This window comes from Acomys russatus, chromosome 19 (assembly GCF_903995435.1).
Source record: "Acomys russatus chromosome 19, mAcoRus1.1, whole genome shotgun sequence".
NCBI classification, from domain to species: domain Eukaryota; kingdom Metazoa; phylum Chordata; class Mammalia; order Rodentia; family Muridae; genus Acomys; species Acomys russatus.
In genome coordinates, this window is record NC_067155.1 from 62132220 (window position 1) to 62158405 (window position 26186).

The 26186-nt window shown below is 54.2% G+C and overlaps 1 protein-coding gene across 1 annotated transcript in view; it reads left to right on the forward strand.

The window, feature by feature from the left end:
• Window positions 1-24553, forward strand: part of Acacb (acetyl-CoA carboxylase beta) — a 90832-nt gene extending 66279 nt beyond the window's left edge. Inside the window, exons 35-53 of the mRNA XM_051161704.1 lie at window positions 1918-2073; window positions 2618-2821; window positions 3653-3808; window positions 5888-6010; window positions 6879-7148; window positions 9108-9205; window positions 10143-10263; window positions 12447-12557; window positions 13200-13343; window positions 13505-13625; window positions 15115-15211; window positions 17405-17501; window positions 18284-18419; window positions 19148-19325; window positions 19770-19882; window positions 21774-21928; window positions 22531-22701; window positions 22841-22977; window positions 24215-24553. Coding sequence (XP_051017661.1) covers window positions 1918-2073; window positions 2618-2821; window positions 3653-3808; window positions 5888-6010; window positions 6879-7148; window positions 9108-9205; window positions 10143-10263; window positions 12447-12557; window positions 13200-13343; window positions 13505-13625; window positions 15115-15211; window positions 17405-17501; window positions 18284-18419; window positions 19148-19325; window positions 19770-19882; window positions 21774-21928; window positions 22531-22701; window positions 22841-22977; window positions 24215-24341 — 2715 coding nt within the window. The 3' untranslated portion in view covers window positions 24342-24553. The remainder of the gene's footprint in view (window positions 1-1917; window positions 2074-2617; window positions 2822-3652; window positions 3809-5887; window positions 6011-6878; window positions 7149-9107; window positions 9206-10142; window positions 10264-12446; window positions 12558-13199; window positions 13344-13504; window positions 13626-15114; window positions 15212-17404; window positions 17502-18283; window positions 18420-19147; window positions 19326-19769; window positions 19883-21773; window positions 21929-22530; window positions 22702-22840; window positions 22978-24214) is intronic.
• Window positions 24554-26186: the final 1633 nt, after the last annotated feature.

Here is a 26186-nt window from a genome sequence, read left to right on the forward strand (position 1 = left end):
GCAAGTTCCACATCTAGTGAGAGAAGCTGTGCCAAGAAATAGTGTGGAGGACTAGACGCCACGGCTGCTCGTAACTCCACCTGACACTCCTGGACTCCAGTGGGCACCTGCAATCACACACATGTAACCTCACACAGACACACACACACACACACACACACACAACCTCACACAGACATAGACACACACACACGTGTAACCCCACACAGACACACACATATAACCTCAAACAGACACACACACACACACGTAACCACACACACACACGTAACCACACACACACACGTAACCACACACACACACATAACCTCACACAGATACATAATTTAAAAATTAAAAAGAAAGTAAGCCGGGCGTGGTGGCACACACCTTTAATCCTAGCACTTGGGAGGCAGAGGCAGGTTGATCTCTGTGAGTTCAAGGCCAGCCTGGTCTACAAAGCCAGTCCAGGACAGCCAAGGTTACACAGAGAAACCTAAACACACGTGTCACACATGCCTGGGCATTGGTGCACACATGTACAACCATACATGAATACAGAGCACATACCTCATATGTACATGCATATTGTAACACACACACACACACACACACACACACACACACACACACACACCCCTTTAATCCCAGTACTTGGGAGGCAGAGGCAAGTGGATCTCTTGAGTGTGAGGTCAGCCTGGTCTACAGAGTGAGTGCAGGATAGCCAATGCTACACAGAGAAACCCTGTCTCAAACAACAATAAAACAAACAAACCAAGAATTCTGCTGTGGAGAGGCTAACCCTCCTGGTGCCCTTCCTAGAGGTGATTCCATCCCAAAATGGAAGGCGTACCGCTGAAGGCCAGAGCCAGTGTGTGCAAGACACTCACAACAATTACCCTTTTATCTGTGGATTGTGTTTTACGTGAACAAAGACCCAGTCATGATACACATCCCATTTCTTCACGTGCCCATGGACACAGTGTGTGTGTTGGGGTGGGGGAGTGATGAAAAAAACATCGAATCTGCCATTGACAAGTATTTATTTTTATTTTATTTTATTTATTTATTTTTGGTTTTTTGAGACAGGGTTTCTCTTTGTAGCCTTTGCTGTCCTAGACTCACTTTGTAGACCAGGATGGCCTCAAACTCACAGCAATCAATCTACCTGCTTCTGCCTCCCGAGTGCATGGATTAAAGGCGTATGCCACCATGCCCGGCACTCCAATTTTTAAAAATTACATTTATATATGTACTTATTGAGGGTGAGAGCACCATAGTACCTGTGTAGAGGTCAGAGGACAATTTGTGGGAGTGAGTTCTGTCCTACTGTGTGGGTTCTGGAGACGGAACTCAGGTCTTCAGACTTGGCAGCAAGCGAGCACCTTTCCCAGCCGCCTCCTGAGCATGCCCTGATGCCACAGACGTCAGAGCCGCAGGGTGAAGGATAGAATGCAGGCTCTGCTCCTTCCTGCCCTCAGCAGGGCTCTGCTGTCTCTCACCAGACGCACCAGGAGGGAGGAGGGGAGCAGGAGTGTGTGTGTGTGTCAGAGCCGCAGGGTGAAGGATAGAATGCAGGCTCTGCTCCTTCCTGCCCTCAGCAGGGCTCTGCTGTCTCTCACCAGATGCACCAGGAGGGAGGAGGGGAGCAGGAGTGTGTGTGTGTGTGTGTGTGTGTGTGTGTGTGTGTGTGTGTGTGTGTGTGTGTGTCTGTCATCGTGTGTCTTCCCCCTCCTCCCCACTTCCACCCCTCCCCTCCCCCACCCTCCCTCCCCATGCAAGCCCTGTGGCTGCCCTTCCCCCTCCCTTCCCCCTCCTCCCCTCTTCCACTCCCTCCCCCTCCCCCTTCCACTCTCTCCCCCTCCCCTCCCTCCCCCTCCCCCTCCCCTCCGTCCCCTGCAAGCCCTGTGGCTGAGCCAGCCTCTCACCCTTTGGCAGGAAGCCTCCTTCGAGTATTTGCAGAATGAGGGCGAGCGGCTGCTCCTGGAAGCCATGGACGAGCTGGAGGTGGCGTTCAACAACACCAGCGTGCGCACTGACTGCAACCACATCTTTCTCAACTTTGTGCCCACCGTCATCATGGACCCGCTCAAGGTTGTGCCGCTGGGGGGGCTCCCATGGTTCTCCACACTATGCTGCTTTAGGGTCACGTCCCCTGGCCCCTCCAGCTCGGAGTTCGAGGATGAGCATGCGATTAGCTGAGAGTCAGGAGAAAACAAACCTAGCCCAGACGTTGGGCTCGGAAAACATGCTCGCCTAGAATGCCTGCCGAGCTCGCACGCCATCTCTAGCGCCAGCTCTGAGGCCGGGGTGTTGTGTGTAGACCATGAGGTGCCCTGGCCTGACCTGTCTCCTCTGCATGGCCTGAGAGGCACAGAAAGGTGGGGTGGCACGTGAATTTGAGTTTTCCTTACTGTCACCCTGTCACTGGGGAGGCAGCCCAGTGGTAGAGCACCTCGAATACACGGAGTCCCCGCTCTGGCTTCCGACCATCCCCACTGGTCGTCAGCAGCTAACAGTTTACGGTTTGCGTTGGGTGCTGGGCTTCTTGCCTCCTGTGTACCTCACTGTCGCCTCCCTGTCGGTTGTTGCCTCGGTGTGTGAAGTGGGCCTCTGATTGTTGCGCGCTTCTCGGCAGATCGAGGAGTCAGTGCGTGCCATGGTCATGCGCTACGGCAGCCGGCTGTGGAAGCTCCGTGTGCTGCAGGCGGAGGTAAAGATCAACATCCGCCACACAACCACGGACAGCGCTATCCCCATCCGCCTGTTCATCACCAACGAGTCTGGCTACTACCTGGACATCAGCCTCTATAAGGAAGTGACCGACTCCAGGTCCGGAAACGTAAGGACGGGGCAGCCCCAGAGCCTTGCTTGTCTAAGCAGGTGCAGCTATCCTGGGCATCAGGGTGAGGGTTGAAGATGGCTTCATGGCCCTCGGCTCGCTTTGTCTTGAGTTGTGGCGACCTCCCATAGAGGGCTTTAGGGTGTGATGGATGGGGAAGTTTCCTGTCCATTCACCCTCCTAGGCAGAACCATGCAGCCCCACCCCGTGGAAGAGTCCATCCTGTGGCCATGATGTGGGCGGGAGGTGGAAGGCGTGGCGGTTACTATCTGCAGAACTCACACTTGTCTACCTAGGGATATGTGTTCCCCCACCTACCTCGTAGAAAATGAACCCCAAGATATTTTACATGTGCATATGTGTTACATAAGTGTGTATTCCTGAATATATGTGTGCACGTGCATTTTTAAACTTGAGACCATGAGATAACTCTCAAGGTGCAAAAGTAATATAGAACAAAATATTACATGGGGTCCACCCCTCACCTAGCCTCTCCCACAACACATTTAGTTGACCGCAGTACGCTACCCAAACTGTAAAGTGACAGGGGTGTAGTACTGACTGTGCAAGTACAGACCGCGTGTGGCTTCTGATGGCCCTTGTCTGCCTCCCTCAGGAGTGCGTCTTACTGCCATTGTGCCTCCCACAGCCCCTTGCTGCTCTGGTTGCCACATGCCAAAGGGCGTAAACCCTGCACCTGGATCTGCCTCTCCACTGAGGACTCAGGTCGGGGTGGGACTCAAACCCAGGTCCACTGGAAGAGCAGCCGGCGCTCTTAACCTCCGGGCCGCCCCTCCAGCCCCTTCCCATGTCTTCTCTCTCTCCATCCAGATTATGTTTCACTCCTTCGGCAACAAGCAAGGGAGTCTGCACGGGATGCTGATCAACACGCCATATGTCACCAAGGACCTGCTCCAGGCCAAGCGGTTCCAGGCGCAGTCCCTGGGGACCACCTACGTGTATGACTTCCCAGAGATGTTCCGGCAGGCAAGTCCTGCGGGCTTGGACGTGACCCACTCTCCCAGGGGCCCTCTCCCCTAGTCCCCTCAGAATCTGTTTCTTGTCCTAAGTCATGCATCTGAGACTAGGTGAGGTCTTCCTGGAGAGAAGTTAATTACTGCAGGATGGCTTCCTGGTACTTTCCCTAAATAAACCTAATTTTACCCTGTTGATAAGTGACGTGCTGTAGAAGCTTTAGAAAGCAATGGGAATTGAGCTAGGCAGCGGTGGCGCACGCCTTTAATCCTAGCACTCGGGAGGCAGAGGCAAGTGGATCTCTGTGAGTTTGAGGCCAGCCTGGTCTACAAAGCGAGTCCAGGACAGTCAAGGCTACACAGAGAAACCCTGTCTTGAAAAAACAAAACAAAACAAAAAACAAAAAAAAACCCCCAAAACCAAAGAGAATGGGGGCGGCGGGGAAGAAAAAATAACTCATAGTCTATGACCTATGACAAACTGCTCAACATTTGAATCTTTTCTTCTGACTTGTTTATGTATTGGGCATGTGTTTGAATGTGTTTATGAGTTGTGTGTTGCACATGTGTTCATGTGCGTGTAAGGGACAGAGGTCAATATCAGGCATCTTCTTTAATTGCTCTCCATCCTATAATTTAAGACAGGGTTTCTCAGTTAGCCCGGAGGTTGCCAATTTTGCCAGAGTGACCGGCCTGTGAGCCCCAGGCTTCCACCTGTCTCTGTGTCCCCAGCTCTGGCTTTTACTTTAGGTGGGGATTGGTCCTCACGCTTGTGGGGACCCTGCTTTGCTGACTGAGCCATCACCCACGTCCCTTGCTTCTCATCTGTTTGCTCATTTATAAGTTAACTGCTACTTGCCGGGGACCCTGTTCTGAGGCTCGGCAGAGCACGGAGAGGAGGCGTCATGTGTGTGCGTGTGCACATGTGCAGATGTAATGTACATTTTGTTTTTAAGTACTTAGTCTCACAATAATCAAGAAATCACAAAAACAGTACAGGGGAAAAAAAAAAAACCACCCTGAATGTTCCTGGGTGCCATTTCAGTGACCAGATCATTCTGGTTGGTCCGTGTGTCATCAAGACAGGAAACTGACCCTGGTGCAGTTGATACCTGCTTTGAGGAATCTCTGCCCTACTCGTTGACAGCGTGTGGGAGGTGGGTGCTGTGGCCCCTGCCTGTAGCGGCAGCTATCTGGGAGACTGAGCCAGGGGCATCACTTGAGCGTGGGAGTTGGGAAGCCAACCCGTAGCACAGTGAAGGACAGGAAGGGCGCAGTGTTTGGTCCGGCTTTCCTGGTCACTCGTTTAGACAGTGTAGGGAAGTGGGATAAAGCGACGCGGTACCGATGCCCTCCAGCTCCAGGGTGTCGGACTCGCTGGTGCACACAGGCACATAATCGGAAGTGGGCAGGGTTTCTTTATTCGATCTCATTTGCACCGTGTCATGTGCAGTCAGGTGTCCCCTGAGGCCAGAGGTGTTACGGGTAATCGTGAGAGCACTAAGTCGCTCCCGACCACCCGGGAGTCAGTATTTGGAAGGGTGTATCCTGGCTGAGGAAGTGGCTCAGTGGGTAACGGGCCTGTCAATCAGGCAGGAAGACCCGACTGCAGACCCCACAGCACCCACTTTAAAAAGCCAGGCATGGTGGCGTACACATGTAATCCTGAGCACTTGGAGGCAGAGGCAGGGGGATTCCTGGGACTTGCTGGCAGCCAGTCTAGACAACTAGTGAGCTCCGGTTTCAGTGAGAGACACTGTCTTAAAAAGAAGAAAAAAAAATAGGTACAAGGTCGAAGGTGATTGAGGACACCATCAGACATCAACTTGTGGCTTACACACACACACACACACACACACACACACACACGTGCACACACACATGTATCTTTTCCTTCCACATCTTCATCGTCATCATGTGGAGTTGCATTGTATATGTTTGTATGTGTGAACATAGGTGTGTTCTTTAACTATTTCATGATTTCAAAAGAGGATGAGAACAGGGCAGTTTCGCCTGCGCTCTGACATGTCATCTCTAACTGGGACGGCCAGTGCTTCCCTACTCGTGACTCCAAACGTTTCCTCTCCCCTAGGCTCTCTTTAAACTGTGGGGCTCCCCAGAAAAATACCCCAAAGATATCCTGACGTACACAGAGCTGGTTTTGGACTCACAGGACCAGCTGGTGGAGATGAACCGGCTTCCTGGTGGGAATGAGGTAGTAGGTGGGCGTGAGGAGGGAGGTGGGTGTGAGGTGGGTGGGAGGTGTGAGGTGGGCATGAGGTGGGTGGGAGGTGTGAGGTAGGCATGAGGTGGGTGTGAGGTGAGTGAGAGGTGGATGGGAGGTGTGAGGTGGGAGTGAGGTGTGAGGTGTTGGTGTGAGGTGGGCGTGAGGAGGGAGGTGGGTGTGAGGTGGGTGGGACGTGTGAGGTGGACATGAGGTGGGTGTGAGGTGTGAGGTGGACATGAGGTGGGTGTGAGGTGTGAGGTGGACATGAGGTGGGTGGGAGGTGTGAGGTGGACATGAGGTGGGTGTGAGGTGTGAGGTGGGTATGAGGTGTGAGGTGAGGGTGAGGAGGGTGAGAGGTGTGAAGTGGGCATGAGGTGGGTGTGAGGTGAGAGAGGTGGATGGGAGGTGTGAGGTGGGAGTGAGGTATGAGGTGTTGGTGTGAGGTGGGCGTGAGGAGGGAGGTGGGCGTGAGGAGGGAGGTGGGTGTGAGGTGGGTGGGACGTGTGAGGTGGACATGAGGTGGGTGGGAGGTGTGAGGTGAGGGTGAAGAGGGTGAGAGGTGTGAAGTGGGCATGAGGTAGGTGTGAGGTATGAGGTAAACATGAGGTGGGTGAGAGGTGTGAAGTGGGCAGAGGTGGGCGGGAGGTGTGAGGCGGTGGTGTGAGGTGGGTGTGAGGTATGAGGTGGGCATGAAGTGTGAGGTGGGTGTGAGGTAGTGTAAGGTGTGAGTGAGGTAGGCGTAAGGTATGAGGTGGGCATGAGGTGGGGGGTGGGCAGAACCCAGGTGGGGTCAGCTTGCTTCAGATGTCACCTGGAACAACCAAAGCCATTTTCTTAGCACTGGTCTCTTTCCCAGGTGGGCATGGTGGCCTTCAAAATGAGGTTTAAGACCCCGGAGTATCCAGAAGGGCGGGACGTCATTGTCATCAGCAACGATATCACCTTCCAAATCGGCTCTTTCGGCCTAGGGGAGGACTTCCTGTACCTGCGGGCGTCTGAGATGGCCCGGGCAGAGGGTATACCCCAGATCTACCTGGCAGCCAACAGTGGGGCTCGCATGGGCTTGGCCGAGGAAGTCAAACAGATATTCCAAGTGGCTTGGGTGGACCCGGAGGACCCACACAAAGTACGTCGTGGTGAGGGTGGCGGCTTCGTGAGATGGAGCCTTCCTAACCCAAAGTCTCCACATCCAAAGTGCTCCCCAATCCAAAGCATAAGAACCGGCGTGATGTCCCAAGTGGACAGTCCCGCCAGGCCTAGTCACTGAGTTTCAGTCAGAACAGCGGTCCCTGAGCATGCTGTGTCTGAGGTGTCCGTGCAACGTAGGTGAATGCTGTCTTAAGACCTGGTGCCCAGGCCCAGGATAGCTCATTATTAATGCAAATACGCCAGTCTGAAAAAAAATTTTTCAAAATCTAAATTGCTTCTGGCCCCGTGCACATGAGTAAGAGGCACACAGCCTGCATCTCATCGACAGGGTGTTTCTGGCTCCTGCAAGACTGCAGGAAAGGATCTTTAAGTGCAGGGCACAGACGCACAGTGAGCGTAAGTACCCCACCGTGCATTGTGCAGTTCACATCCACTGAAGGAGACGCAGTGCCACATGCCTGTCTTCCTGGCACTCCTGAGGCCGAGGCAGAGGGATAGAAAGTGTTTGAGGTCAGCCTGGCCTAAGTAGTGAGACCTTGTCTTTAAAAAAAAAAAAAAACAAGAAACAAAATGCTTTGGGCCATGGTCATTAGCAGGAAATGGCTATAAAGCTCCCCATGGGCATAATAGCAAAGCCACGTGTACCTGAAACACAAAGTGGGTAATGCCCCACGCCCAAGCCTTGGGTCATGTATGTGTGCATGTGTGGGGGTGCCCATGTGTGCATGATTATGTGATGTACATGCGTGTAGAGGTCAGAGGGCAACCTCAGGTGGTGTTCCTCAGGTACTCTTTGCCTTCTGTTTGAGGCAGGGTCTCCTTGGCTTGAAATCTTTCAGGTTTTCTGAGTCTGGCTGGCTCGTAAACTTCCGGGGAACTGTCTTTTTCCACCTCTTCGCTCCCCATCACTTTCTCATAGAACGTGCCCCCAGGCAGTGACACTGTCTGCCTTAAAAAAGACAAAAAACACCTTAGGAATCACAAATTAATTTTATATTTGTCATTTTTCTACATTGTTATTCCATTCTTAGTCTAAACATCTGAAATCCAAAATGTTCTGTAATCTGAAACCTTTGGTCACTAATCTCATCCCTAAAGTAGCAAATTCTATCTGCACCTGAGCTCACAGTGAAAACACCCAAAATCACGACAATATGTTATAGGGTTACCTTAAGCAGTTTATAACCACTGAAAAACACATGTTCCAAACGGCCTTATGAACCCTCAATCATACATTTATTTATTTATTTATTCTCATTTTTAAAATATTTATTTATTGTGTATACAGTGCTCTGCCTGCATGTACACCTGCAGGCCTGAAGAGGGCACCAGATCTTATTATAGGTGGTTGTGAGCCACCATGTGGTTTCTGGGAATTGAACTCAGGACCTCTGGAAGAGCAGTCAGTGAGCTCTGCTCCCTGTGAGCCAGCTCTGCAGCCTCATACATTTATTTTTGTTGTTACTTCATAACTGCAGTTTTGCTGCTGAGCCACACCACTCATTCATAGCATTTTTAGAAATATGTGTTTTCCAGTGGTTAGGAACTGCCGTTTTAGCTGATAGGCGCCTACAAGACATGAATGGATCTCATGTTTCGACTTGGGTCCCACCCCCAAGATGTCTCAACATGGAGAGTCAGGTATTCCAAGGCTCAGACATATTTTTGCATCTGAAGTGCTTCCAGTCCCTAGCATTTGGGCTATCTGACACGCATGTGCACGTGTGAGTGTGCACACACATTTCCTACACAGTGCGTAAGCAGGCAGAGCGTGTGGAAATAGCGCCGTGGTTGGCAGATGTCGGGACCCTCAGGTGTGCACCTGTGCATCTGATCTTATTAACAGCTGCCCGGGATAGTATTGAGACCTTAGAACATCTGGTAGCTGTCGAGTCCACGGAGCTGGGTTCGCAGCTCACTGAGGTGTGTTTTTAAGGGATTTAGGTACCTGTACCTGACGCCCCAAGACTACACCCAGATCAGCTCCAAGAACTCTGTGCACTGCAGGCACATCGAGGATGAAGGCGAGTCCAGGTAAACGCAGCCCTGACCAGCGCGTCCTAGTGTGACTGGGCTTCCTCTCAGCTCAGCCGTCAATAGGGAAACCAGCTCCCTGTCGCTAGGCAGAGGGTGGTGGGCCCCTGAGTGGCAGGTGGGCTGTGGAGGTGGTGGGCCCCTGAGTGGCAGGTGGGCTGCTAATGACTTGGCCATTTGGGACAATCTCCAGGTGACTCATCCTGCTCATTACCGAGTAATTCACTCTTTCCTCTTCCCCTCCTCCCCTCTTCCCCTCCTCCCCTCCTCCCCTCCTCCCCTCTTCCCCTCCTCCCCTCCTCCCCTCCTCCCCTCCTCCCTCCTCTCCTCCTCCCCTCCTCCCCTCCTCCCTCCTCTCCTCCCCCCCTCCTCCCTTCCTCCCCTCCTCCCCTCCTTCCCTCCTCCCTCCTCCCCTCCTCCCCTCCTTCCCTCCTCCCTCCTCCCCTTTCTTTTTCTCTGTTGAGCTTTGTACACGTATCACCCTTTACTCAAAAAGCAGCTCACGCAGAGAAAAGTACATTAAGTTTTTATGATGTCCCAGGGGATGAAGATTCACATCCATCCTTCTATCCATCCATCTACCAATCTATTATTTATCTTCTCTCTCTCTCTCTCTCTCTCTCTCTCTCTCTCTCTCTCTCTCTCTCACCTACTTTCTTTCAACAGGGTTTCTCTGTGTAGCCTTGGCTGTCCTGGACTCACTCTGTAGACCAGGCTGGCCTTGAACTCACAGCGATCCACCTGCCTCAGCCTTCCGAGTTCTGGGATTAAAGGCGTGCGCCACCAAGCCTGGCTGCCTCCGACTGTTTTGAGTCCCAGTGTTTGTCCTTGCTCATCCTCCTGTCCTGGGACCTGTGGGGACAGTGTGTCTCCTGGTCTTGTTTGTTTTCGCTCTTTCTGAGAAGGGCCCTGATTTTGGTCATGTCTGGCCTTGCAGGTATGTCATCGTGGACATCCTCGGGAAGGACAATAGCCTGGGTGTGGAGAACTTGAGGGGCTCAGGCATGATTGCTGGAGAGGCCTCCCTGGCCTATGAGGAAATCGTCACCATCAGTATGGTGAGTTCCAGGAGGGCTCCTGGCTCTCCCTTCCATTTTCTTCCCTGTTTTTTATGTTCCTGTGTGTGTGTGCACATGTGAGTGCACATGTATGTAGAGGCCAGAGGTCAGCATCAGGCATCTTCTTCAATTGCTTTTTTTCTGGGGACAGAGAGTCTCGTAGGTCGAGAGCAAGCCGATTTGGCTATGGCGGGCCAGCAAGCCCTGGGGATGCTCCCGTCCCTGCCTCCCCAGTGCTGGGATCACAGGTGCGCACTGCCTTGCCTGAGTCTTACACGGGTAGGTGGGCAGGCTCTGGGATCTGAACTGGAGTCCTATGGTTGTCTGACAAGCACTTTCTGTCTCAGCTATGCCCCAAGCCCACCCCTCTCTTTTTGAGACGTGGTCTTGCTGCATAACTCAGGCTGGCCTTGAACTTGCAGTCCTTGCTGCCTAAGCCTCTTGAGTGCTGGGACCAACCACAGCTGGCCTTCCCCTCTTCTGTGTAACTAGTTTGTCAGTACAACAGCACCCGAGGCTGGAGCCTCACGGAGCCCACCCAGCCTGGGCTTTTTTTTTTTTTAAAGATTTACTTTTTTATTATTATGCATACAGTGCTCTGCCTGCATGTACACCTGCAGGCCAGAAGAGGGCATCAGATCACATTATAGATGGTTGTGAGCCACCATGTGGTTGCTGGGAATTGGACTCAGGACCTTTGGAAGAGCAGCTTAACCTCTGAGCCATCTCTTCAGCCCCCAACCTGGGCTATTTTAACAGCCATCTCAAAACTGTTTTTCTGGCAGGAGGATCACTTTCAGTCATCCTGGTCTATGCAGCAAGTTCTGTGCCAGTCTATCTCAAAAACAAACAAGCATAAAATTAAATGTAAGAATAAGGGCCCAGCAAAATAGCTCATTCGGCAAAGGCGGTTGCTGCCAAGTCTGATAACCTGGTTTGATTTACAAAAATCCACATGATAGAAAAAAAGAAAAGCTGGGCATGGTGGTGCACGCCTTTAATCCCAGCACTTGGGAGGCAGAGGCAGGTGGATCCCTGTGAGTTTGAGGCCAGCCTAATCTACAAAGCGAGTCCAGGACAGCCAAGGCTACACAGAGAAGCCCTGTCTTGAAAAAACCAAAAAAAAAAAAAAAAAAAAAAAAAAAAAAGAAAAGAAAAGAAAAAGAGAATTGATCCGAGTGTGTTGGCACATGCTTTTAATCTCAGCACTTGAGAGACAGAGGCAGGAAGATCTTGGTGAGTTCAAGGGCAGCCTGGTCTCAAAGCAAGCACAAGGCAGCTAGGGCTACACAGAGAAACCCTGTCTCAAAAAAGAAAAAAAAACAAAAAAAACAAAAACGAAAGAAAGAAAGAGAAAACGGACTCTGTGTAATTGCCCTCTGACCTCTACATGTGCACTTCGACAAGTACGCGCACACATACATACATAGTACACTCAAAGTAAGTGGATTATTCTAAAAATTTTAAATAAAAGAATAAAGGTGTCAAGTGTTTGACAGCTTTATGTGACTCCATGTAGAATGAGCAGGCCACCCCATCCCCATGGCCACCCCACCCCTGTGGCCACCCCACCCCATGGCCACCCCCACCCCGTGGCCACCCCCACCCCGTGGCCACCCCACCCCGTGGCCATCCCACCCCCGTGGCCACCCCACCCCGTGGCCATTTCACCCCCGTGGCCACCCACCCCACCCCGTGGCCATCCCACCCCCGTGGCCACCCCACCCCGTGGCCACCCCACTCCGTGGCCACCCCACCCCCATGGCCACCCCACCCCATGGCCACCCCACCCCCGTGGCCACCCTACCCCATGGCCACCCCACTCCGTGGCCACCCCACCCCCATGGCCACCCCACCCCATGGCCACCCCACCCCTGTGAACTTTCCAACCCCAAGCTGCTTCAGCTCTTAGAGTTTTCACCACCTTTAACTGGGCCTTTGAGGACATTTAAGGGGCCGATGGCAGCAGAAGCCAAGATGGAGCAGGTGCTGGAAGAAAACGAGGCACCAGCCAGCTGTGGTGCACACCTGTAATCCCAACACCTGGGAGGCAGAGGCAGGAGGATCATCTTCTAGAGAGTTCTAGGCCAGCTGTAGCTGTACAATGAGATGCGCGCGCGTGTGTATGTGTGTGTGTGTGTATGTGTGTGTTTCTGGGGTTAAGAACGGTCCTGTCTCCACAGGTGACCTGCCGTGCCCTGGGAATTGGGGCTTACCTGGTGAGGCTTGGCCAGCGGGTGATTCAAGTGGAAAACTCTCACATCATCCTTACTGGAGCCAGTGCTCTCAACAAGGTGAGATATACACACACACACACACATACACACACACACACACACACACATATATGTATATACACACACATATATATTCACATGCACACATATATGCATATATACCTATGCAGGATTTTGCATGCGGCTCTGGAGTCTCCATGTTTAGTGTGCACTCAGGTGGACATCTGGGCTGCAGCAGCACCTGGGTGGACATCTGGTCCCCTTTAGTTGTCCACTTCTCTGGGGCATTGGTGGCTCCCAAATTGGGTTGCATATTAGAATTGTCCGGAAATCTTTTTTCTTTTTTCTTTTCTTTCTTTTTTTTTTTTTTTTTCCGAGACAGCGTTTCTCTGTGTAGCCTTGGCCATCCTGGACTCACTTTGTACACCAGGCTGGTCTCGAACTCACAGCGATCCGCCTGCCTCTGCCTCCCGAGTGCTGGGATTAAAGGTGTGCGCCACCACGCCCGGCTCAGAATTGTCCGGAAATCTTAAAGACACAGAGGCCGACAATGCCTGGTGCTCACCCTGAAGACCCTGAAGGGCTTGTTTGGGTCCAGCCTGCATGGCGGTGTTTCGGAAGCACCCAGGTCATTCTGCGGCCACAGCAGAGGACTCAGCACAGTGGCGTGGCTTTGCTAACTGTGCTGTGTCAACGCAGGTCCTGGGAAGAGAGGTCTACACATCCAACAACCAGCTGGGCGGCGTGCAGATCATGCACACCAACGGGGTCTCCCATGTCACCGTGCCAGACGACTTTGAAGGAGTTTGCACCATTCTGGAATGGCTGTCGTACATACCGAAGGTGCTGTATTCCCTGGGAGCCAGGATCCTGGGAGCCGGTGGGGTTAGGCTGGTGGTGGGAGGGAGGGAGGAAGGGAGCACTATGGATGAGAGCAAGCTCCTCCCATCGTCCCTCTCTGATGCCCCAGGGACTGAGCGGGACGGCTTCGCCTTCTTTTCCAGGACAATCACAGCCCAGTCCCCATCATCACTCCCACGGACCCCATCGACAGGGAAATTGAATTTGTCCCATCCAAAGCTCCTTACGACCCTAGGTGGCTGCTCGCGGGGAGGCCTCATCCAAGTAAGTCCTAAAGTCTTTGCGGCGGCAGGGGTGGGGGGAGAGAACTTCAGACTTTTCTGGATCGACTGTAAACAAGGCCATTTTGGTGGAAGCATTTCTGTCTGTTCCCATGTCCCAGGGAGGGTGGGTGCATTTGAGCTCAGAGTAGGACATGGAGGCTGGCCTCTGTGCTTTTCCTGAGCCACGGACCAACAAGGGTTGGAGACAGCTCAGTATCTGGAGCCACAGGTTAGGGCTCTGCACCGGCTAGGCTAGGTCCTAAACTGCTCATGGGCCCCGCCTCCCTCCTGCCTCAATTCCCTCTGGCTAGACCTTCACAAAGAAGACTGGCTTCTTTCACACACACACACATCCACATGCACACGAATGCACACGTGTGTGTGTTCTCCCTCTCTGAGGAATGCCTTTGTCTCTCAGAGGTCGGCTACGTTACGTGGAGACCTGCCCAGACAGGAAAGCTGAGCTTTCCCGTCACTCTGGCCCCACTTCTAGAATTTCCTGCCCCCCAGGAGGTAACGTCCTCGTGCCAGCAGAGGGGTTCCAAGGCTTCTTCGTTTCATGGGGCTTTCCCTCCAGCTGTACCCCCATTGTGTGCTCTCTATCCCCACTGTGTGCTGTGCCCTGTGGAGCCTGCCCCAGTCCTGAGGCAGAGGCCAAAGTGGGAGTTTTATTCCCAGGCATCCAGGTTCCACTGTGTCCCTTACATTCCCTGCTGGCAGGGCCTTTCGCCCCTTATCAGAGTGGCAACCATTTGTATTGGCCCCACACCCATGGATGGCTGCAGTGCCACTGTCACAGTGTGTCTCTCTGCGACATGGGTGGCCTGCTTGCTCTCAGGAAGTTGAAGGAGTTAGTCGCAATACCCTTGGAAATGTGTTCCTGTTGTGATGTGGCTTTAGCAAGCATGGTTTTGTTTTGTTTGGGGTTTATTTTTTGTTTTGTTTTGTTTTTTTTTAAAGATTTATTTATTTATTATTTATACAGTGCTCTGCCTGCATATACCCCTGCAGGCCAGAAGAGGGCACCAGATCTCATTATAGATGGCTGTGAGCCACCCTGTGGTTGCTGGGAATTGAACTCGGGACCTTTGGAAGAGCAGACAGTGCTCTTAACCTCTGAGCCATCTCTCCAACCCCTTGTTTTGTTTTTTAAATAATGTATTTAATTTTATATGCATTGGTGTGAGGGTGTCAGATCACTTGGAACTGGAGTTACAGACAGTCATGAGCTGCCATGTGGGTGCTGGGAATTGAACCCAGGTCCCTTGGAAGAGCAGACACAGTGCTCTTAACCACTGAGCCATCTCTCCAGCTCCTTGGTCTTGTTTTTTGATATTTGGTGTTTGGTTTGCTGTGAGGGTTTAGTCCGTGTACAGTCTTCAGTAGAGAAGAATATAGGAATTTAAGTTCAAAGCCACAGGCGTACACTCTGCCAGGCAGGGCCTGGCCTCCCCAGCTCTCAGTCAGGGCTTCCGTGGTTCTGCCCGCAGCTCTGAAGGGAGCCTGGCAGAGTGGGTTCTTCGACCACGGCAGTTTCATGGAGATCATGGCACCCTGGGCCCAGACCGTGGTGACTGGACGAGCAAGGTAACGGGAAATGGGTGTGGGCTGCACATGCCTGCTGCACACACCTGCTGCGCACACCTGCTGCACACACCTACTGCATTCACTTGTCCACCAGGTGTTACCAGGGCCCTTTTCTCCTTGGTTCCTAGATTTTGCTGAGTGCAAAAGCCAAGTGTAGGGAATGGGGAGATAGCTAAGAAGGGGTAGTGCTCGCCATGCAAGCCGGAGGACCCGAGTTCGGATCCTGAGCACCCACTTGAAAAGCCGGGTGTAGCAGTGTGTATAATCCCAGCACTAGGGCTATAGAGTCAGAGCCCAGTAGCTCGCTGGTCTGCCAGTCCAGCCAAACTGGAGAGCTCATACAGGATATGACAGACCCTGTATCAGACAATGAAGTGGCCAATGATTGAGGAAGACACCTGACAGTGAACATGCAGGTTCACACACACACACACACACACACACACACACACACACACACACTCTACACAGACTCCAAAAACATGAGCTGAACTAATATACACTGCCAAACTAGAGAGGGGGAAAACCCATGAGGTATCAACCCTCCACAAAGAACTACAGGCAGCTAAGAAAAGCCGGGAGGGGGAGAGGTGGGCCTCCCCAGGGAAGAGAACACCAACTGGTTGTCCAGGGCCAAGCAATCCTCCCTGAAGACATACATACAAGTCACATACAGGCTGAGCAGCTTATATTTCGGACTATACATGTATATACAAACACATATGTGCATGCAATAGCAATAAAACCAAACACCATGAATTTGAAGAACAGGGAAGGGCATATGGGAGGGAGGGAGGCAGGGAGGGAGGGAGGGGGGAGGGAAGGGAGAAACATTGTAATTAAATTACAATCTCAAAAACAAAGGAAAAAAGCAGGGTGTGGTGGCCCATGCCTTTAATCCCAGCATTCCAGAGGCAGAGGCAGGTGGATCTCCATGAGTTCAAAGCCAGCCTGGTCTACAAAGGGAGTCCAGGACAGCCAAGGCCACACAGAGAAACACTGTTTCAAATGCTCCTCCCCTCCCCCCCCAAAAAGGAAAAAAAAGCCAGTTTGGGGAAAGGCGTCATGTACAATGGCACTGACTGTGCCAAGTGGATCCATCTGTGCCTCAGAAAGCACCTCTGCCACCTACTGTGGGGTCTGTGACATTTGTCCCTAGATCAATCCCACAGCTATGGCCCCCCCCGAAGGTGTCTCTGGGGGGTGTTAAATGCCTCCAGAGATGAGCAGCGCCAGTCACCAGGGAGCTCTTCCTTCCAGTGTGGCTGTTTGGATTCCCAGCATGACAGTCACGGCTGCAAACCCGGCTCTGTGCCTCACTTTCCCCAGGCCTCTGTAGCCTTGTCTCTTGAGTGGAGAAAATTTGGCCCTGAGGATTACCGTGGCAGTGGGAGCAGTGCCCTGCTGTGACACCACACGTTCCCTAGGGGGCGTCCTGCCTTGTTGTTCTCATAGACAAATAGCTGTACACACTTGCCCCACAGTTCAGTCTCCAGGACCTGCGTGAAGGTGGAATGCAACAGACCCTACCTACAAAGGCCCCTTCACTCCACACACGCAGCCTAGCACAGGTGCGCATGCACAGACGCACACAGACACACACACAGAATTAAGGTTTTGGACTCTTAAGTGTGTCATTGTCCTTCAGTTATATTCCCTTTATTTATTTATGTTTAAATTTATTTATTACATACATAGTGTTTTGCCTGCACGCCAGAAGAGGGCACCAGATCACATTATAGATGGCTGTGAGCCACCATGTGGTTGCTGGGAATTGAACTCAGGACCTTTGGAAGAGCACACAGTGCTCTTAACCTCTGAGCCATCTCTCCAGCCCCCCCCCCCCTTTTACCCTTTATTTATTTTACAAACCCTTTTTGTACAGTCCTTGAATGAACTCCCCACTACGAAGCTCTCCCTGTAGAGACAGCTCCACCCACCCTGGTAGGATCATTCATGGATAAAACACAGAGTGGTGCTCTGGCTGTTGATGGCCTAAGATGGCAGGCAGTGATGTCATGGGCTCATCTGAGCCCGGCTCTGTGGTGTTTGGTGTTGCTTACCCTCTCCCTGGTTTTTAAGTAGCCAGGATGGAACCCAGGGCCCTGTGCATTGCCAAGCAAGACGCTGTACCACTGAGCTATCCCACCCTGGGGCAGCCCAGTCCAGAGCTCATGTGCGCTCGCCTTGCAGGCTGGGGGGCATCCCTGTGGGAGTGATTGCCGTGGAGACTCGGACCGTGGAGGTGGCCGTCCCTGCTGACCCTGCCAACTTGGATTCTGAGGCCAAGGTGAGGGGCCGGGAGCCATGACCTCTGCCGACAGGAGTAGATCCTCTCACAGGGATCAGAGGCATCAAGCAGGGCTTGGCCTGGGGGCTCTGCCTGTCTCCGCACATCTCCATGGGACACATAATATTCCAGTGTTCCGGGCTTCTCAGGGTGGGAAAGGTCCCCATCCCCCACCCCCATTCTACTTCCACTCCTGGGAGCTGCAGTGAGGCCTCTGCTATGGGCTATGTGGCCATCAGGGCGTGCATGAGAATAGAGGGACCTGTTGAAGTTCTAAGGGTATGGGCTCTGGTACATGCATATGGGCACATGTGCTAGTGAGGGTTACTATTGTGATAAAATAAAACACCATGACCAAAGCAGCTTGGGGAGGAAAGGGTTTGTTTATTCAGCTCACACTTCCACATCCCATCCACATCACCGAAGGAAGTCAGGACAGGAAGTCAAGCAGGCCAGGAACCTTGAGGCAGGAGCTGATGCAGAGGCCATGGAGGATGCTGCTTAGTGGCTTGCTCCTCATGGCTTGCTCAGTCTGCTTCCTTATAGAATCCAGGACTGCCAGCCCAGGGATGGCCCCACCCACAATGGGCTGAGCCCTCCCCATCAGTCACTAAATAAGAAAATGCCCGACAGGCTTGCTACAGCCCGATCTCACGGAGGCATTTTCTCAGTTGAGGTCCCCTCCTCTCTCGGGTGACTTGTCTTTGAAGCTGTGATCGCTGGCCCTATTGTCCGCGCATGGCCCAGGGTCACTGTCTGACCTAAGTGACTCTGTGTTGCAGATCATCCAGCAGGCGGGCCAGGTGTGGTTCCCGGACTCTGCCTACAAGACTGCGCAGGTCATCAGAGACTTCAACCAGGAGCATCTGCCCCTCATGATTTTTGCCAACTGGAGAGGCTTCTCCGGTGGCATGAAGGGTAAGGCCAGCCCCTCCGCGGCGTCCACTGTCGTCTCGGCTGTGCCTCTCAACAGCCCTGGGAGGACACTGGTCAGGTAACCGCCTGGTTTACAGATGAGGAGCTAAGCGTGGGAGGCAGGTGACTTCCTGGAGTCAGGTGAAGGGCAGGACAGGGAGATCTCCTCTGCAAGCTCCTTGGTGACCTGGGTAGTCGCCTTCCTGTGTGGTAGCGTGAAGAAGGCCTGTGTCCACCCAGCTTCCTCAGAGCTGGCCTTGGAGTTGCAGTCCCTGTAAGTCCCCCAGAGAGAGATAGCGGGCCCCACTGGCTGCTGAGGGTGGAGCTGAGGTGGGAGGACTACAGTGAGGGTCCCACGCTCTGGTCTCACACATGGAGCTGTTGTCACTGGTGTCAACATTACAGTGTCACCACATAGGGTGTGAGGGGACTTGGAGGGATCTCCTGGTAAGGAGGGGCACTGCTGTGCTGTGGGGGTTGTGTGTACCGGGTGCACGCCCAGAGCTGGAAGGGACTTAGAAGGTGGCAGTGCATTAGCAGATGAGGACACACCCATGCAGGAGAGCAACCTACCCAAGGTCACATGGGCACCCAGGGGAGGGAGCCAGACCTGGACCAGCCCTCAGCTCTCCGAGGCTCCCTCAGGAGCCCGGGACAGAGGAGGGCTGCGGGCTCTGTCGGTGTGGTGTGCCGCTGGGGCCCAAGTCTCCTAAGCAGGCCTCGCTTTGCAGACATGTATGAGCAGATGCTGAAGTTTGGAGCTTACATCGTGGACGGCCTCCGGCTCTTCAAGCAGCCAATTCTCATCTACATCCCCCCCTGCGCCGAGCTCCGCGGAGGCTCCTGGGTGGTCCTGGACTCCACCATCAACCCCCTGTGCATAGAGATGTACGCCGACAGAGAGAGCAGGTGGGTGTGTCACCTAGAATTTTCTCAGCACGGTTAGGCACCCAGAGGACAATACCCGGGGAAGGGTAAGTAGTCGGGCCTGGCAGTGTGCAATAACCTTGGCCCCGAGGGTATGGAGCAGGGCTAGGGAAATCCCCGGAGCTCACTGCCTGGCCAGTCTAGTCAAGTCAGTGAGCTCCAGGTTCAGAGAGAGACCCTGTCTCAAAAAGTAAGGACCTGGCATTGGCCTGTGATCGTTACAGGCACACACACAAACACACACACACATACACACACACACACACAGTTACACATACACCCCATACACACAAAGTCATAATACACTCAAAGAAATACGCAAATTAAAAAAAAAAAAAAAAAAAGGAGCTGGGGCAGGAGAGCTGGGAGACCTGGGGTGTGTGTCTTTAGTCCCCACCCCACACCCTTTTCCTCTTCTCTGTTCAGAGGAGGTGTTCTGGAGCCAGAGGGTACCGTGGAGATTAAGTTCCGGAAGAAAGATCTGGTGAAGACCATGAGAAGGATAGACCCGGTGTGCAAGAAGCTTGTGGGACAGCTGGGTAAGTGGCTCACACAGGCGCCACCCCCAAGAGTGGGCTCACACAGGCGCCACCCCCAGGTGGGCTCACACAGGCACCACCCCCAGGTGGGCTCACACAGGCGCCACCCCCAGGGTGGGCTCACACAGGTGCCATCCCCAGGGTGGGCTCACACAGGCACCACCCCCAGGTGGGCTCACACAGGCGCCACCCCCAGGTGGGCTCACACAGGCGCCATCCCCAGGTGGGCTCACACAGGCGCCACCCCCAGGTGGGCTCACACAGGTGCCATCCCCAGGGTGGGCTCACACAGGCGCCACCCCCAGGGTGGGCTCACACAGGCGCCACCCCCAGGTGGGCTCACACAGGTGCCATCCCCAGGGTGGGCTCACACAGGTGCCATCCCCAGGTGGGCTCACACAGGTGCCACCCCCAGGTGGGCTCACACAGGTGCCATCCCCAGGTGGGCTCACACAGGTGCCACCCCCAGGTGGGCTCACACAGGGCGCCACCCCCAGGGTGGGCTCACACAGGCGCCACCCCCAGGTGGGCTCACACAGGTGCCATCCCCAGGGTGGGCTCACACAGGTGCCACCCCCAGGTGGGCTCACACAGGTGCCACCCCCAGGTGGGCTCACACAGGCACCACCCCCAGGTGGGCTCACACAGGCGCCACCCCCAGGTGGGCTCACACAGGTGCCACCCCCAGGGTGGGCTCACACAGGCGCCACCCCCAGGTGGGTTCACACAAGTGCCACCCCCGGGTCGGGGAAGGCGCCAATTCTCAGTGCATCAAAGGTAGAATGAACAAGTGTCACACAGAGCCATCAGACAGTGACACCCAAAGGCCAGGCTACATCTGCAGTCAGCACCTTCCACAGGATACTGGAAGGGTTGGGCAGGAAGTAGCTCTGATGGCAAAATATTTGGGGAGTTGTGCTTTGTATGGCCACAGACTTGGCAAAACGGGCCCAGATAGAGCCGTGAAGTTCATTTCAGAGCTTCTGTGTTCTGACTACAGCCCATCTCTGGGACCCAGAGTGTCAGGCTGGAGAGCCTTAGGCGAGGGATATTCATCCTGTGGTCCCACAGTCAGCTTGCTGTTCTGTATACACAGAGTGAGACTGAGTAAAGCACTCGGGAGCTCACGTCCCTTTAGAGTCCCGGGTCAGAGAGAAGCGGTTTTCCCTGATCTTATTTGACAAATGCTTCCCTTCACTTCTGATCTTCACTGTCCTTCTCCCCGGATGTTGACGTGCTGGTCACAAGTCCATTACAGCGTGGGATTCCCCTGTGCTCACATCTGGATGCCCAGGGCCTCTGTGACTTTGGGTTTGTGTGGAGTCGGCATTATGTCTTGAAACACTTTTTGTAGGGGTCCTTTCCTTTTTATTACACTTATTTTGTGTTTGTGTGTATTTACATGCCACGGCACACGGGTGGAGGTCGGAGGACAGCTCGCAGGAGTCAGTTCTCTCCGCCCACCGCGTGTGTCCCGGGAGTCAAACCCACTTCCTCGGGCTTGTCAGCAAGCACTCTTTCTCCACCAAGCCATCTCGCAGGCCCCTTATTAGGATTCTAACTATGGGTTTCCTTGTCACACAGTGTTGTATTCATTTCTAACCCCCTCCCCCAGCAGAGCTGCGGCAGGGAGTCAGCATAGCCCCACTGTATTTATTATATGTCTGAAGACAGCAGCTGGTCAGGTGCTGAAGCCCGGGGCAAGGCTGGGGCTTCACACAGATGCTGTCCTGGAGGCTGTGAGCGCATTTCCGAGGCCGCGGGAGCATAGGAGCAGTGTTGGCAGGGTCGCAGCCCAGCTTTGGGGCTTTTCAAACAAACCAACAAACCCACCCCACGTAGCCATCCCTCCCAGGCCCTTGGGTCCTGACTGCTGTCTGCTCACCTGCAGGGACAGCCCAGCTCCCTGACAGGGACCGCAGGGAGCTGGAGGGCCAGCTGAAGGCCAGGGAGGACATGCTGCTCCCTGTCTACCACCAGGTGGCAGTGCAGTTCGCCGACCTGCACGACACCCCAGGCCACATGCTGGAGAAAGGAATCATTTCTGTGAGCGTCCCCAAGGCCACCGGGGCCCCAGACACAGAGGAGCTCATAGAGGGCCCCAGAGGGCTTGCGGCGGGTTGGGGGTGGGTAGGGGGGTGGGGGCGGGCATTCGGTCTGGGTGTGTCAGCAGGAGCCCACAGCCTCTGTCTTTAACCCTGAGGAGACTCCAGGAGGCAGGGGCTTTGGAAGTGTCAGAGTAACTTGAGTGTGTTCAGTTGGCTGCAGTTTGCACTTTTTGTGAGGCTTGAAGCCTTGTTTGTGCTGACACTGGCCCCATGACCTGCTCCTAAGAGGACATCCCATGCCCACTGGCCCATGCCCATAGCTGGCCATTTTCCTTGTGGGAACTAGCCTGAGATTGAGTTTCGTGGGAGCAGAAGTAAATGTAGACCACAGTTTGGTTCAGAGGACACTGTTGTCCAGCCCTATAGGGTCCTGCAGAGCCCTGCTCTGTGTCCCCCTCCATAGGAGCTCTGCCCCCTATGCACGGCGTTCCTGTTTATAGGATAAGGTGGGCACCAGCCAGGTAGCCAGCCTGGGGCATGGTCTTGGCCATTTCCTGCCTCCTGGCTCCTTCATGGGTGCTCAGGCAGACCTGTCCACAGGATGTGCTAGAGTGGAAGACCGCACGTACCTTCTTCTACTGGCGGCTGCGCCGGCTGCTTCTGGAAGCCCAGGTGAAGCAGGAGATTCTCCGAGCCAGCCCGGAGCTGAGCCATGAGCACACGCAATCCATGCTGCGACGCTGGTTTGTGGAGACGGAGGGTGCGGTCAAGGTGGGCCTGAGCACCTGAGGGCCTGAGGGGAGCTGCAGCGTGCAGACACTGGTGGGGGGTGGATAGAGGCTGCCAGCTGCTGTCCCTGCAGCAGCATCCCCACCCGAGGTAGACTGAACCTGTACCCACTGACTTCCAGGCCTACCTGTGGGACAGCAACCCGGTTGTGGTCCAGTGGCTGGAACAGCACTGGTCAGCCAGAGACAGCCCGCGTTCCACCATCCGAGAGAACATCAATTACCTGAAGCGAGACTCTGTCCTCAAGACCATCCAAAGGTGAGCGGTGTGCCTGTGGGCAGCCTCTGGCGCACTGGCCTGTCACAGTGCCAGCATCAGCCCAGCCTCGTGGCTTAGGGGACACCCCTCAGCAACAGAGCTGTGGTGGGCTGAGGGGGCAGGGCTGGGTCGATGTGGTAACTTGTGTCATAGCAGCACTTGGTTGATTAGAAGGACTCCCTCCCTATCAGTCTTTGCCATGGAGGTGGTTTAAAGGATACCTGGGACCTTCGTTTTGGGGTGTGACACCTCAGATTATATCACACAGCCAGTGACTGGAAAGGGCTATGCCACCCTGAGGCGTTCTATCTGCAAGACTGTCTGCCCCCTCCCTCTCTCCCTCTCTCTCTTTCTCCCTCACTCCCCCTCCCTCCCTCTCTCCCTCACTCCCCCTCCCTCTCTCCCTCACTCCCCCTCCTCTCTCTCCCTCACTCCCCCTCCCTCACTCCCCCCTCCCTCTCTCCCTCACTCCCCCTCCCTCTCCCTCACTCTCCCCTCCCTCTCTCCCTCACTCCCCCTCCCTCTCTCCTTCACTCTTCCTCCCTCTGTCCCTCACTCTCCCCTCCCTCTCCTCACTACCCCTCCCTCTCTCCTCACTCCCCCTCCCCTCTCCTCACTCCCCCTCCCTCTCTCCTCACTCCCCCCTCCCTCTCTCTCTCCCTCACTCCCTCCTCTTCCCTCCTTTCCCTCTCCCCTCCTCCTCCCTCTCCCCTCCCTCTCCCCTCCCTCATTCCCCCCTCCCTATCTCCTCACTCCCCCCGCTCTCCCTCACTCCCCCTCCCTCTCTCCCTCACTTCCCCTCCCTCTTTTCCTCCCTCCCCCTCCCTCTCTCCTTCATTCCCCCTCCCTCTCCCCCCTCCCTCATTCCCCCCTCCCTCTCTCCCTCACTCCCCCCTCTCTCCCTCACTCTCTCTCCCTCACTCCCCCTCCCTTTCTCCCTCACTTTCCCTTCCCTCTTTTCCTCCCTCCCCCCTCCCTCTCTCCCTCATTCCCCCTCCCTCTCCTCCTCCCTCTCTCCCTCACTTCCCCCTCCCTCTCTCCCTCACTTCCCCTCCCTCTCCTTCTCTTCCCCCTCCCTCTCTTTCTCCTTCCCATCCCCCTGAGGTGAGGTGGGGGAATCAGAGCTCCGAGCTCTGGTCCACTCAAGAGAAACATAGTGCCCTAGACAAGGTCACTGCCACCTAGAGACTGGACTAAGTGGCGAGAGTGACCCGCTTGTCTCTCTCCTTCTTTGTAGTCTGGTTCAAGAACACCCAGAGGTGACTATGGACTGCGTGGCGTACCTGAGCCAGCACCTCACCCCGGCTGAGCGGATACAGGTGGTTCAGCTGCTGTCTACCACAGAAAACCCAGCTTCCCCCTGAGCAACTCTGGCCATCCCCAAGACCCTGGACCCCGGAACGGCCACGCGGCAGCCCTTCGCGGGACTCGGGCTTGTTTTGGGGACGTTCACAAAGCCATCCTGAGCACTCCAAATGAGCTGCTATTCTTGACCAGCGTCTTCCTTGACAAAAGGCCACTGTGACCCTTGCCAGGCCGGCATGACATCCTCTCACCCGAGGCCTTCAGGGTTTGTCTCAGGGGATAAGTCCACTGCCTCTCTGAGGTGAATGGAACCCTGAGTTCCTTGTGTTTTCCTTGGAATGGGGGTCCAATGTCCTGGACCACTGACCACAAGACTCTTGCACATTGGTTTGCACACAGCCCCTTGGGTCCTTCTGCGGAGTAAATGAGCCAAAGAAAATGCCAGAAAAGACCCAGGAAAACCTCTTTTCGTGACAAGGCTTACTAGACGCTTAGGCACCCAAGCAGGGGCAGTATTATTTCCATTTCTCATTTAAGAGAATAGACTGACATTTTGTTCTCCAAGTGGCTCTTTATTTCCCGCCCCCCCCTTGGTTTTTTGAGACAAGGTTTCTCTGTGTAGCCTTGGCTTTCCTGGACTCACTTCGTAGTCCAGGCTGGCCTCAAACTCATAGCGATCTGCCTGCCTCTGCCTCCCGAGAGCTGGGATTAAAGGCATGCGACACCACGCCCTGCCCAAGTGGCCCTTAGTGAGTCAGGAAGATCATCCTGTGGACAGGCTGTTCCATCAGACAAATTCTCTAGAGATAAAGGGACAAATGGGCAGGATGGTTGGCATCCACTGGAGGAGTCTACTGCCCGGATCCTGGGGCTCTGTAAGCCCTTCCTTCCCAAGTAGAGCGAAGACCTCACCTCTCACCAATTCCTGCTGCAGGTCAGCGACCCACGTGGTACCAAGTACCCTGTTGCCTGACCTTCCTCACCTTGTGCCTTCGTATCATGACAGTGGCCAACAGCTCTGGCCCAGTGACCCAGGACTGTGCTGCAAGCACTGTGTGTTTGCTCACGAAGGCTTTCCCAGCACCCACGGGCCCCACAGCATCAGGGTCTGAATGAGCTAGTCTGTGCCGCTGACAGGCTGAGGGAGTTAGCCATCACGTGCTGCCCTGACAGTGTGTCTGAAGACACCAAGTGTCACTCCAGGGTGAGGTCACAGCCACCCAGGGGACTGTCTGCAAACCAGGCTACTTGAGGTGCCTGATTACAACAGAAATGTGCCAGTGAAAGCTGTGGCAGCTGAGGGGGCCATTCTGGGGGATGAAGGGTTCTTCTGGCCAGGGGCCTCTTGATGTGGAGGAGACCCTATACTGACTAGCTGCTGCCCTGACCATTCAGGATGGCTGAAGGGGCTTCTGGGAGATCTGCAAAATAAACTATTTTTTGAAGGAAATCCTTTGGCCTTCACCTATTCTGTTGACTGGCAAAACTTGGCAGCTGTTGGTCTGGGGGTAAGCGGTTCTCAGCTCTTCTCAGAAACCCCCTCTTTCAAACATTGGAAACCTTTGTGAAAACTTTGCTTGGGAGGGGGGTTGGCCCGGGAAGCTTTCACTCCAGCAAGCAAGCCCTTGTGCCAAACAAAACATAAATTAGCCCTGATCTGCTGTCCCTTTCGGAGTCCAGGGAGGTTTTTTGTTTTTTGTTTTTAGTATTTATTTATATGTGCATTGGTGTTTTGCCTGCATGTATGTCTGTGCGAGGGTGCCAGATCCTATGGAACTGGAGCTATAGACAATTGTGAGCTGCCATGTGGGTGCTGGTAACTGAACCTGTGTCCTCTGGAAGAGCAGCCAGGGCTCTTAACTGCTGAACCATCTCTCCAGCCCCAAGGCTTGTATATCACCCGG